Here is a 14,697-nt window from a genome sequence, read left to right as displayed (position 1 = left end):
AGGGAGGGAAATGCACGGGACTATGGTGGTGGCACAGAGGTGATTTGGTGATGGGAAACCCATGGGGATTACAATTGAGATGAAAAAAAAAAATGTGAAAAATGATGTAAAAATAAACTTTTTAATAAAAAAAAAATACTATGCCATTTAAAAACAGATTAGATGAAAATATCCTAAAAAATCAATAAAAATTGATTCCTTAATCAATTCCTTAAAATGTCAGGTTTATAAATACCTAGAGTACAAACTCACACAATACTGCAAAAGTATGTTTTAAGTTAGCCCCTACTCCCCTTCCCTGTAGTTAGGAAGGTACATACTGTTTCCTCTGAAGCCAACCATCTTCACAACACCATTATCCTTTCATTCATTTACATAATATTTATGTAAAAGGGATGCAACATGCTACGTACTAAGGAAACTAAGTTTTGCCTTACGGAGATTATAATGTAAGAGTGAAAAAAGAAATTAATCAAATGACAGATAGTCTAATATTAGAAAATATGAAATTGCAAGTAGAAAGAACTACCAAGGTGAATTACAAAATGCCACAAAAATCTATATGATTTGTGTCTGACCTACTGCAATAGTTAGAAAAATCAAGATGGAACCGAGTTCTAGTCACACTTACAACTAAAGAACTAGTTGGGTATTAGGCTAAAGAGAGTAGCCTTCCCAGAACATGTGGGCAATGGCTCATGACAGAAAAAAACTGAAAGAAGGTCAGAGTGCAAAGAGGAGCAAAGGAAAATCCAGTGATCCAGGTCTGTCAGTCAGTGCACAGCACTGGTTGACATTCCAGCTAAGGTTCAGGTGAGGACATGTCTCCTAAACCAGTTGTTCAATATTAGTTTACAGTATAACTGGAAAATACGCAGCAGGCATTGAAGGTGTGAGGCTCCACACTCACACCATGTTGCTAACAGTGAGGGAAGACAAAGCAAAGGAATTTGAAAATGTGAGAAAGAAAAATGGGGTTGTCTGACGGCTTCTTAAAAACAGCTCTACTTAAGTCTTTCATTTTCAATAGCCATTAAATTCCTTCTTCCTACCTACACCCCATTCAAAAGCCAAGAACCCTTTCAGTCAACCCACCAAAAAACCAAGAATGTGACACAAGAGTGAAGAGGTAGGACGGGACCACATAACATTTTTGGAGAATGATTCCTGGAGGCTTCAAGCTAGCTCTTTCCTGCCCTCACCTTTGCTTCACAGCAGAACTTCTCAACTGTTTTTAAAAAGGCATACCCTTCTGCTACACCTGCCCTTTTCAGATGCATTGCTCTGGAACACAGTGCAAGAATCTCCCTTCTCAGAACAAGGTAAAAAGTTACTTCGGTGAGGGGAACACAGCTTTTAAACATACTTTTTTTTGGGGAGGAGGGGGTTATATAACCAAAAGAATTTTGAATACCACTATTAGGAATCATTGCAATAAAATGATTCCTAGCTTTCTGATTTTTGTAACAATTAAGTAATAGTCTCCGCATACACAGCAGTGGAAGACAAATTTTGTAAGGGGAAGATTATGACTTTAATTTTGAACAACAGATGGAGTTGGAGATGTCTCTGAGATATCTGAAAGATGTCAGTGGGAAAGTTACTGCACTCAAAAGAAGTCTAGCACAGAGATAAAAGTCAGTGCATTATTTATGTAAAGGTGGGAACTGAAGCCATGAGTTTGAAGGATGTGACAAAGAAAGTGAGAAGTGAGTGCTCAAAATGAACTCTTAAGAAATCCACTATTAGGCAAGTAGAAAAGGATGTGCTTTTAGAGACTGAGAGGAAGTAGTCAAGGAAGCAGGAGTTAAAAACCAGAACACTGTATCATAAGCACCTTCAACTCTGAGTAGTGAATTTAAAATGTAGTATACATATATTGCTTTTCAGTGGTGCACACCTGAAACTACATCATCATGTTATACAGTGCAATGTTATTAAACTCATTTTTAAAAATGGCACCTTGAAAAAATTGTGAATGTAGCAGGATTCAACCAAATGAATTTAATTTTATTTCAGACTCACGGAAAAACCAATTGATAACATTAATGTGCAACCTTTACTAATAGCTTAGTAATACTAAGTCAAATATTTCATTACACAGACATTAAAGGAAAAAGAAATTTTAAAGAAGGGGAAAAGGAACTCCACGAATAGGCACTAAAGCAACAGTCAGGGGCAAGCCCCTTCACTATGTCTTTACCTGAATAGAAGGGACATCTGTAAAAGCTTTTATAAAGTCATCTTCATCAACTGCTCCTGCACCTCCTTCCTTAGAAGCACCTGTGATTAAAAGAAAATTCATTTTTTAAAGTTTTTTTTGAAGCATTTTAGCAACAGGGACTACATGAAAAGTGTATCAGCAAGTTATATGTCTCTCGAAATGCTGAGACATTCTGTTTTGTAAAAAAGCGTTTTTTTAAAAAAAGTACCAACTTTCAGGAAAGTCAAGGTACTTGGTGGTAGTTGATTACCTCTGTAAGTACCTATAACAAGGACATAAGAAATACAAGTGAAAGTATAAACACTTAAAAGTCAACTAGCAATTTTAAATGACACCAAATGTCAAAAAATAAGTGAGGCAGAGGCGTTAGATATGATGCAGTGGTAAGGAAAGGAAGCGTGAGAAAAATGGGAGGCTTGAATTTAAATATACAAATAATCTTTCATTTCACAGACAGTAAAAAAGAAAACTTACTATGATGTAGTTAAGAGCCAGTAATTAAGCTATATATTTTCCTTCTACTCCAAATCTACCCTCATACTTTGTGATGCTGGGCATTGAACTGAGCAAATTTTTTTTTTCTTGCTGATTCTAACAGTTTCCTATTAAATTGCAGGGAATGCTGCAGAGAGGCTGGAAGCTGAACAAAGAAGGAAACTGCTCCGTCCTGAATGGTGCATCCTGCTCTTATGATTAAAACCCCAGCAACTCTGGCAACACCTGGTTCCAGTCTACAGTTTTTCTATCATTTCCTAAACCAGTTTACTGCATGCTCAGAAATGCCAGTCTCGTCTCCCCTCACTACAGGTCTGCATTCAGGCTTTGCAGGGACCCTCTCTAAGTCTGAGTTTTAGTACTGTTAGCCTCATTTTATTTCTCCAGCTCTAGGCATAGGAGCGGTTTGCTATGGTGAGCCACGATACTTCAGAGCTCTTCCTTTGCATTTTTAGGGCATCAATACCTACTTAACAATTCTTTAGTAAATTCTCCTTATAAAAGTAACTTGTGGTTTCTGTCCTCTGACAACCCAGGCTAATGGCAAGAGGTTTCTAACTCTACATTATATATTTATTTCTCCATGGTACACTTTTAAAACATGAAATGGATTTCAACTGTAAAATATGTATATTCCAAGGGAAAACTAACTATAAAACTTTTCCAATTAAAAAATTAAAATATAAATATCTCCATAATTTTGTTTTGTCATCTATCAAAGGAAATAATAGGATTAAAAAGAAATTAACACCATGCTATTAATAAAAAAAAACTCAAGATTTCCCAAGGTATATAAGAAACTCATCTTTAAAAAAATAATAAAAACTTCTGTGAATTTTATGATAATAAGTGATGAACCACAGAATGGCATAATATCAAGTTGCAGGGCAAAATAAGCTATAAATTCAAAGCAAGTACAATTTAATAAAGGAGAATGAATCTGTGCTTACCATAAGAAATTCAATTAGAAGAGTGAATAAATAACAATTATTCGCCAGATATTTTTAAAAAATCCAATAAAATAAAAGTATTCTCATTCCATCCCCAACCATCAGTCCTAGTTACTAACTGAAAACACCTATAAAAACAAAACCAAAAATAAGATATCTAATTGTATATTCTTGAGAGTTTCTTTGGGGTTCTAGAAGGAAGCATAGCTACTCGTATACCCTTGGCTGAAGAAGTCTCTGTTGTTGGGGAGCCTGCAAGTTTGGGAGGGACACATGTGGAACAGTGGGGGGGTGAAGGGAACATCTGCTCACTCAGCAAGATAGGCCAAACCCTGGTGTTCTGAGGGGTGACAGACACTGAAGACACATCAATCTCACCTCCATTAACTATATATTCTTAACAGCTAATAACATACTGCACTCATTTACAAACGGTATTATTTTTGACTTCTAACAGGCATACAGAAGTCTAAATTTATAAGCTTTCTTTCCAATTTTTCAGTTATCTTGTTGAGGTCATTGAGCATCAATTGGGGGAGGGGGACTTGTCATTATAAAATAGTTTCTAAACATTCAACACAGCTTTTCTCTCCTGACTTAACTTACTATTTCCCCTGTAACATTTGTAGTAAGGTAACATTAATTTATGCACTGTATATGATTTATAGGAATGGGCTCGCACTTCCTCAGATGTATGTGACCACATAAGACCTACAACCAAAGCACCCAGAGTCCCTCAGCGGTTCTCCAATGGACCCACCTGTTCCCATCCTTCTTTGTCCCACTCTGGTAGCCTCAATTCTGCAACCATATTTCCAGAGTTTGTTCAGTTTAATTTTGTCTGCTCCTTTGTTTTGTTTCTTTATATTCCATATATAAGTGTAATCAATCAGTATTTATCTTTCTCCTTCTGACTTATTTCACTTAGCATAATTTTCTATAGCTCCATTGATGCTGTTGCAAATGGCAAAATTTTCTCTTTTTATAGCTAACTAGTCCATTATGTATGTGTGTTTGTGTACAGATACCATATCTTCTTTAGCCACACATCTGTCATTGAGCAACTTAGGTTGTTCCATTAACTTAGTCACTGTAAATAATGTTACAATGAAAACAGGAGTGCTTGTTATCTCTTCAAATTAATTCTTATTAACAGTTTTCATGAACAACTTTCTTTCCATATTCATTAATATATTTTGTTCGTTTATATACCATTACTGCAAATTACCATAACAAGAGCAATAATTAGCTCCTTTTTTTAAAGATTTATTTATTATATATTTACTTACGTGTACAGAACTGGGGTACAGGCCAGAGGTGCAGGGACAGTGAGAGGATTCACCAGTGACAGAGTGGGGAACAGAACAGGCAGAATGACCAAAATACATGGTAGAGGGGAACAATGGGCAGGTCAGGAGAGGTCTGCCTCACCATGCGGGTTACCCCCTTGGCCAGGGATCAAACCCATGCTGAAGTGGCTGTGGCTAGCTTCACAGTATTTAACCTGCTGCACCACCAGGGAGGGCCCTCATTAGCTCATTTTGAAAGAAAACAACTGACTCCTGGACAGCATACATCTCACCTACGGGAGTTATTTAACAATCTCAGTGTATCAAATGTGGAAGAAAAAGTTTAACAGGAATGTAAAAGTATAGAGAAATCACTATGAAGAGTTAATACAGTGTGTGTGCTATTTACAAAAGGTATCATATATCAAATGTTAACTCCAATAATCCATTTGCCACAAACACATCATCAAGAGTCTTCAAGGGAATGCAGAATATCTGAATAATCCCAAATAGAGTGAGAAAAATGAGCTACTAAGGATATATATACATATATATACATATATATATATATGTATATATATATGTGTTTGACTTTGAAAGTCACAAGTGGCTCTAATCATAATGCTTTGATTATCCAGTGGCAGGGAAGAATTAGAGGAGACTGTCATTCAAGAGACATCACTCTTTCCAGAATGTTTGACTGGGTAGAGTAGGCAGAAACCAGAAATTCCAAAAAGTTATTTTAGGAGGTTTAAGCATGAAGAGAAAACTCCTCTGTTTAGTTTTTAACTACTATTAGGATGAAGTGCTGAATACAAAAGTGAGCAAAGGGGAAAGTACTACATTTCATATATAAAAGCAAGAACAAAGTCAGAAGTGCAAAGGGGCAGAATTTTCTCAAGCTACGATAAAGAGAACAGCACTAAAGAGAAAACTAAAAGAAAGAGACACATAAAATCAGTACACTGGCGTTACTCTACCAAAGACTTGAAAGAGTGCTATGGAGAGAGATGTGTAAAATAAAGAGTATATGGGTATATTTGAACCACCAAATTTCTAATAAGACTTGGCTGAAACACACTCAGAGAACACATGACATCTTTACGCAAAAGGAGGGAAGATTTGGGGGTAGAGTCCAGAATCAAGGTAGAACCGTACAGAAAAGTGCTGATAAGAGAACACCACTGAAGTGATATGGATGCCTCATTTAAGACACACTAGAGACTGCTAAAGGAACCTGACAACAAGTGGCTGGCTAGATTTCAAAATTGTATAAACTAGTGACTATTATGAAATACCAGTTTCTCCACTTTTGATTGGGAGTATTTATTATAATTTTTTTATCCTGCAACCTCCATTCTATGGTGAATGTATCAGGTGTAAATAAAGGTGTCTTTTTAGTTCACAGGTCAGTGGATAGAGGCACCACACCGAAGAACTGTTAACAATTCCTTCCATTCCTGATGTTACTTTTCCAATATGACTTTGCTACTCTTCCCATCCAATGAGGAACCTGAAATTTTTGAGTTGAAACAAAAATTTAGAAAAGACTAAGCAACCCCTTGATTAATGAGTCTCCAGTTTTGAGAAGGATTAAGTCTTCTCTGAGGGAAGCTTCTAGCACCTCCAACTTAAGCCCATAGATTCCTACCAGTTAAGTTTAAAGCTATGATCTTACAACAGAAGTTCAAATACAAAATAATACAAAGCATTATGAACTGAATCATGGGAAATGAAATGAACAATAGATTTTAGATGTAAATACTAGAAGTTTTGAGTTAGAAATTACAGGGGAAAATGTGAATATAATGTTTAAAGCAATAATTGCTAGTATTAGAGCTACCAATAAACACATGGGCATTAGAAATGAACAAATTTCTTTAGGGAATACAAGCACCATAACTTGAATAAAAACACGGTCAATTTTTTTTTAGAAGAACTAGAGTACATGCCTGAGGTTGGGGGTTGGGGGTTAGTTGAGAGGATTCACCAGAGACAGAGTGGGGAGCAGAATAGGCAGACTGACTGAAATACACTGCTGAGGGGAGCAGCAGGAGGGACAGGAGAGGTCTGTTGTGCCAGGTGGGTCACCTCACTGGGTGGGGATTGAACTATGCAGCAGTGGCTGTGGTTACTTTCATAGTGCTACTCTTTAACCCGCTGCACCAATGGGGAAGGCGCCACTGTTCAAATTTTTAAAAAAGAAGTTGATGAAAAGAATGGAAGAAGTTGAACTAGAATCAATTGCTCTCCTGCCCGCCTGCGACTATGCAAGTGTTCTCTTTACCTGCCTTTTCCCCTTGGAAAGAAGAAGAGGCAGCTCTCCTCCCAACAATGCCAGACAGGGACTCTGAAGACTCTCTTTTAACAAACCTGTCCCTGTGAGAGGTGGCTCTCTCTCCTGCCTGCATCTGCTCAAGTATCTTTTACTTCCCTTTCCCTTTTATAATAAGCCTGCCCTTCTCACAAAGAGAAATGGGAAAATGGAAAAATAGAAGAGATATGAAGACAGCATAAGAAGGTCTAATTAATATCTGTGTAAGTTGATAGCGTGTCAATGTGTATATACATACATATACATATAAATATTGGAGTGCCTCAAATACACAATAAAGAGAATGGAAGAAAATTCAATATTTAAAAAGATAATGGTTGTGAATTTGCTAGACTCAAGAAAACCAAGAACCTATAGACTCACCAAACATATGTGGATAAAAAGAAATCCACATCTAGAACTGTGTTGTAACTGCTAACACCAAAGACAGACATATACATCAGAGAAGAAGAAATCATCTAGAGAAGAAAAGACTTTTCAAAGGCAACAGCTGAGACAGAATATATTAATATCTTTCAAGTTTAGAAAGAAAATATTATCAATCTAAAATTGTACAAAAGTATTTTTTAAGAATACACCTAGAGGCCCTCCCTGGTGGCCCAGCGGGTTAAAACACAGCACTGAAAAACTAAAGCCACTTCCACATGAGTTTGATCCCCGAGTGCCCGGGAGGTGACCACATGGTGTGGCAGACCTCTCCTGACCCACCCGCTGCTCCCCTCAGCAGTGTACTTCGTCGATCTGCCTGTTCTGCTCCCCACTCTGTCTCTGGTGAAGCCTCTCACCGCCCCTGAGCCTCTGGCCTGTACCCCAGTTCTGTATGCACAAATAAAGAAATTTTTAAAAAAAAAAAAAAAAAGAATACACCTAGAAAAAATGGAAAGTACTGGAAATGAAGAAAACAAAAGATTTTATGGTAGGTCTAAATAGGGGGTTGGCAAATTATTTTGTAAAGGACCAGATAGCAAACATTTTAAGGCTTAATGGGCTAGCTATATGGCCTCTGTCACAATGACTCAATCTTCACATATGAAAGGGTGTAGTTCATTCCAATTAAAAAAAAAGATAGTGGGCCAAATTTGGTCTATTGACTGTAGTTTGTAAAACCCTGGTGTGGATATAAAACACAAAATATACTAAGTTCATTAAAAAATTAAACTTTAGCATAGTAACTAGTAAATCAAAATACAAAAGCCAATTTCATTTCTAAGCATCATCAACAAAGAAATCTTAATTTAAAAATACACTGTATCCACTAGTAATAACTATTTTGAGGTATTTAGAAATAAACCATCCAAACAAACACAACTAATTATGACAATTAAATATCAGTGAAGACCTATAGTGATCACATGAGCAAAATACAAAGTTCAAAAACAGACTCACAAAACATGAAACTCTGATATATAACAAAGGAGTTATTCAGATCAATGGGGAAAATATACATTATTCAATAATAATTTCTTAAACTTCAAAAAAAAAAAGTGCCGAGATAATGGCTTACATATATTTTAAAAAGGCATGTTCTTCAAGTATTAAACTTGCATTAAACATTCTGAGTCCCATGGGAAAATGCAGGCATATAAATTAATTTCAAATGTTCAACTAAATATTCCAAAAAACAAGACTAAATAGAAGAGTAAGCATAATTAATCATGGTATATACCTGAAGTACAAAAAGAAACAATACTTCAAACTTCAATTTACAAGTAAATGAGGAAATACTAACATCCACTGCTGGTAATGTCAACCACAGAGTGCTCAGAGAAGAGAAAAATCAGATAATTGTATAGAAGAGAATCCTAGCAGAGGTGGAACATAGACATCATGAATATTTCCCCCACAGGACCAAGGGTTAGCAGCACTTGAAGGTATTCCTTCAAAGCTTGGTGAGTAAAGGAAAGGAAGCAAAGAAAAAGGCTTTGCTGAAACAAGATAGTATTATAAAATCAAAAGCAGGAAATTCCCAATGTTCAGTTAGTGAAAATGGTGCACTGCACAATATCAACAGAAGAGGGCATCCTTGAACTAAGAAACAGTAAAATTTTCTTGGCCTCATAGAATCACTTTCTAAAAAAAATACTCTGAGGACATGTGAGGAAGTTTAAATGTAGCATGGAAGTGTTGAAAAGGTGAGTATATCAACTAAGAATAAATTTACAGAATACTAAAGAGCTGGATGAACAAATTAAGTAATATCACAAAGAAACCAGAGCAATCCAGAACATGGGAAAACCTAAAAGACAGCTGGCCTAGACTCCAAAACAGGTCAATGTCATAAATGTAAGATAGGTAAACAGATTGTTTCACAGACTATTATGAAAGTTTCTTGAATATGATAATGGCATCATATAAAGAACTGGGGTGTAGGCCAGAGGTAGAAAGGGGGTTGGGGGAATTTGAGAGGATTCACCAGAGACAGGGTAGGGAGAAGAGCAGGCAGGCTGACTGAAATACATTGCTGAGAGGAGTAGTAGGCCAAGCAGAAGAGACTTACTGAACGATGTGTGTTAACTCCCTGGATGGGGACAGAACTTGTGCTGCAGTGGCTGCCTACAACCTGACAGTGCTGAGACTTAATCCTTTGCACTATCAGAGAGACCCCTGGAGTGTGTCCTTAAATTTTAAGGTGTATATTAATTATGTATGGCTGAAATGCCATGTCTAATGGTTGTGATGAAAAGACAGAGAGAGTATATACAGGAATATGTATACATAAAATCCAAACAAATGTGGAAAAATGTTAGTTATTAAATCTGGTTGATGAGCATATACTTACTAGACTTTTTGCATAACTTTGGGACTAACCTGTAGAGCCTCCTATTGCAGGCAGGATATTTCTATTATTTTCTCCCAACTATTAAACATCATTTATGAATTCTTTAAAAAATAAACCTTGCATAATGAAACTGATCACGTTTTGTATAAGGTGAAAAACAAAATGGAAGCCAAAGAATTATAGCAAAACATAATACTCTTATACAGATTAAGTAATTAACTGACTTACTGATTTGTACTTACAATAAGTAATCTGTTAATTACTCAATCATATTTACCTTAAACCCAAAGTTAATATAATAACAGGCTATCACATGATAGATAGACAATGATATGGGATTCACAGTAACTTAAGACAGAATGACAGACTGGTGAATCCCTAAATTCCAAATGTCAATAGTACTGCTGTATGGGATAAAAATCAGTATCATAAAAGAAGTCCTTGACAATGACTCAAGTATCATAAAAAAGACTCTAGACAATGGCTCAAGGACTGGGTACTTGTTTCATCTCCACTAGTAACTGCCTGATCTTGGACACATTTTTTAATTATGTGAGGCTCTCTCAATCTCTTCATCTGAATCTGGGTCAAATCCTCTTGAAGACCCATTCAGAGCAAAATCTTCTAGGCTTAGTAGCTTTCCCTGTCATTAGGGGGAAGAAGAGGAAGAAAAGAAAAGAAAACATACAAGTTACTTGACTTTACATAAGTTAAAACACAAGAAAGTGAGGTTTTTATCATCTAAAAATCTTGGACTAAGCAAAAAATTCTGTGCTATTTGGCTTACTACATATACAGTAGGCCCTCCATATCTGCAGGTTATGGGTCCACAGACTCAATCAGTGGGGAATGAAAACATGTACTATTTGGTTAGGCCTATGATGGTTGTGTCTGTTCTGAACATGGAGAGGCTTTTCCCCTGTCATTATTATTCCCTAAATAATACAATGTAACATCTATTTACAAATCATTTACATTGTATTAGGTAATAACTGTAATGGAGAGATGATATAAAAAAAAAAACCTCTGCACAGGTTTTTGCACACACACACACACAATGCCAATTAATGTAAGGGACTTGTACTCAGGGGTCCAGAAACTAATCCCTGTGGATACTAAAAAACAACTGTACCAATTTTCATGATCTTTACTTCTTTAAAAAAAAATCATCTTTATAAGAGAAAATAATCAAACTATTAACATAACTTGTGAAAAATAGCTATTTGAACATTCTTAATGAAACCTTGTATTAATTATAAATGAAGTGAGGCAAATGTAAAATAGTAAATAGTACTGATTTTGAGATGGTGGTAATAAGAACTGAAAATCAAAACCATTTCAAAGAAGCCTTTGACATTAGTGTGAAAAAATATAAAGATAATATTCTGTCCTTTTAAACGAGTGACAAGTAAGAAAGAACACTAAAACTCTTGGCAACTCTTGGTCAATTACACCTGAATGAGGGTTTTCTAAAAAACTACTATTAAAATACTATAGAGAAGAAAGAATTTTAAACATTCAAGTACCTTTAGTAACTATTCCAAGAAGCCAAAAGACAAGAAAATGTGTTAGCCTAAATTCCTATTATGAAGCCAAATGTTATTCAGAAAATGAACCTTTTAAAGGAAATCATTTCATCCTTATTCTAATTTGAAAAGCACAAAAGTAACACACTGACACCCACATAACGGATTTTTATAACAACAATATATTGGTATTGAGCAATCAGTAAGTAAACTTTCTTTTGATTCTCCTTGGCTTACATCTATAATCTGTCGCAACTACAATATGAATAGAAAAGGATGGCAAATTGAGTTAAATAATAAAGCAAAAGTTACACATACTACAGATTAAACACATCTCTGATTGCTGTGTTTAATTAACTGAATAGGATACTTTGCTAAAAATAGCATACATTTCTTTAAACTTGAGATCTATCTCTGGGGAAAGTAAATTAAACTTTCTGACTTCAAAAGCATAGTCAGTGTGGATTCCAAGAAAGCTCATTTAATTTTGATTTTGGTAATTTTAATTGAAATGTGTTAAACTCAATGGACTGTGATTGCCTTATATTACTATTATATATTTTTTAAATATATACACTTTTGATGTATTCTATATTACCTATGATATTCCTTTAACTAGGAATACATGTTTTTTTATTTTAAAGTTACAAGTAGCAAATAAAATTCCTGAACTGAATCACCATCATTCCATATAAACTTATGAGAAAGTAAATGTATAGTGTGGAACACAGAATAGGTATAAAAAGAGCCACTGAGCGCCCGCCCAGGTGGCTCAAGGGGTTAGGATGCAGCAATGCAAGCTAGCTGCAGCAGCTTCAGTGCAAGTTCGATCCCTGGCCAGGGAAATGATCCACATGGCTCAGCAGACCTCTCCTGTCTCACCCACTACTCCCCTCAGCAGTGTACTTTGTTAATCTGCCTGTTCTGCTCCCCACTCTGTCTCTGGTGAAACCTCTCAGCACTCCTGCACCTCTGGCCTGTACCCCAGTTCTGTATGCATAAATACATCATTAAAAAAAAGAGCTAGTGCAATCTTCAAGAATTTGAAAGTATTATGTTAACAGCACCTTCCCTGATGAAGTTACAAGGAGGCAGATTTCAATGCAACATAAAAGAATTAATTTATCCAGAGTTGAAATTAGCTTATAATACTCTGGAGGACCTATACCAAACTGAAAGACTACCTGCACCTTTTGATTAGTAAACTTTGAAAATTTATTCCAAAGAAATGACTGGAAATAAGCTAAAAGATATATGACATACATATTATATCTGTTATAAACTACGCTACTACATATATATATATATATACACACACACACTATCCTAAAAATACTGAAAGCACCTAGATTATTATTTTGCATGAGAAGTTTTTTTTAAGATTTATTTATTTATTTGTGCATACAGAATTGGGGTACAGGCCAGAGGCTCAGGGGCGGCTAGAGGCTTCACCAGAGACAGAGTGGGGAGCAGAACAGGCAGATGGACGAAGTACACTGCTGAGGGAAGCAGCGGGAGGGCCAGGAGAGGTCTGGCTCGCCATGTGGTCTCCTCCGGGGCAGGCGGCAGGCGGGAATCGAACTCATGCGGAAGTGGCCTCAGATTCTCAGTGCTGTGCTTTAACCCGCTGCGCCACCAGGGAGGGCCTTGCATGAGAAGTTTTTAATCAAATATTTAAGACGAGAAAAATGTCCTGGGTAAAATAAGAAAAAGGTTCTACAAGACTACATAATGAACAGTGTCAATTCTGTCCTCTTAATAAAATATGTGTACATGTAAAAATAATTAGAAACATCACTATAATGTTAGACGAAAGGAGACGGTGATTTACCAGCTAATTCTGTCTAGATGTAGTGCTCCCATGGGTGGTTATCTGAATTCTAATTCTTGAGTATTTTTTACTTTTATCAGACGCAGAATAATAATCTGTCAAGAATATTATGAGAGAAATTGTTATACTTGAATATTAATTGAATGTTACTCCCAACATACCTTCTGAAACTCTAAGAAAACTTTCCATAACTAATTTAAAAATCAATAAGCCTCTGTCAAGAACAGAAAAATCTAAACTTTCAAAGGACTGACCATTAAGAGTAATATTGATTTCTATAACATTCACATCCTCTGGCTACCAGAGTTTTTCTTAGATAGAAAAATGGGCAGTAAATCTAAATGAGTTTTGGCAACAAAAGAAGCAAATAATTAATTGCAAAATGAATCTACAATTGTCAAAAGAAAACAGAGGAAGAGGGGAAATTTTCTTTCCCTACTTTTATCAACAGGGCTGATCTCTAGATGGATGATATAATCTACATGAGATTTACAATCATAAAAGCTCCCTAATATTTACATATCTGATAGAATTAGAAACCATTGGAGGATGGCAATGAGAAAGTCTCTTTTAAAAAAGAATATTAATTTTATCAACTCATTAACTTCAGAATTAAGTGATCTTTGAGAAGTAAAATACAATTTCTATTTCCAGGCAAGAAAGTAAAATAAGAAAACAACTGATTATAAAGTACAGGACCAGATTCACCAACATATTAAATATATCACTATGTATTAAAAATAATTCATTGTAAATCAAAAAGATAGTTTCATGAAATTATAGATTAGTAATCAATAACACAAAATTAAGATAAAAGAATTTTCCTAGTAATGACCAAAGATAAGTTTTATCTGTCACAAAAGGAAGGAACTGCAGAATTCCATGTACTTTTTACCAAAGATAAGAAGTCAATAGAAAAATAATCTGTAGGAGAATGTTATAACTAACATATGGCTGAGAATATAGTCCTACATTAGTAACATAAAGTAAGTAAAACACTATAATATATACTGCTCAAAACATTTAGAGAAACCAATAAGACATTTCTTTTTCAAGTATTTAATTTACCTTTTTATTTAAATATACGTATATTATACAATCCTTTTTGCTGGTTGTATGACATATTAAAGAGAGTTAAAATGGAATATGTATTATAGTTTTCCTATATTTAGAATATCATCTGATTTGGAAAATATTTGGCTGTAGAAAGATCAAGAGCACACAACTTAATGAACCTGATCAAAATATGCAGTTTTTTTCCTTACCAT

At 35.4% G+C, this 14,697-nt stretch overlaps 1 protein-coding gene across 13 annotated transcripts in view; it reads right to left on the bottom strand.

Moving 5' to 3' along the window:
* CLASP2 (cytoplasmic linker associated protein 2) overlaps positions 1–14,697 on the bottom strand; it is a 140,937-nt gene that overhangs the window by 77,431 nt on the left and 48,809 nt on the right. For all 13 annotated transcript variants that reach the window (XM_012720279.1, XM_004676334.2, XM_012720282.1 and 10 more), the window contains one exon: positions 2,204–2,283. In XM_012720279.1, coding sequence (XP_012575733.1) covers positions 2,204–2,283 — 80 coding nt within the window. The remainder of the gene's footprint in view (positions 1–2,203; positions 2,284–14,697) is intronic.

Source organism: Condylura cristata, unplaced genomic scaffold (assembly GCF_000260355.1).
Source record: "Condylura cristata isolate star-nosed mole 26May11 unplaced genomic scaffold, ConCri1.0 scaffold00004, whole genome shotgun sequence".
Taxonomy (NCBI): Eukaryota; Metazoa; Chordata; class Mammalia; order Eulipotyphla; family Talpidae; genus Condylura; species Condylura cristata.
This window is presented reverse-complemented; position numbering and strand designations above follow the sequence as displayed.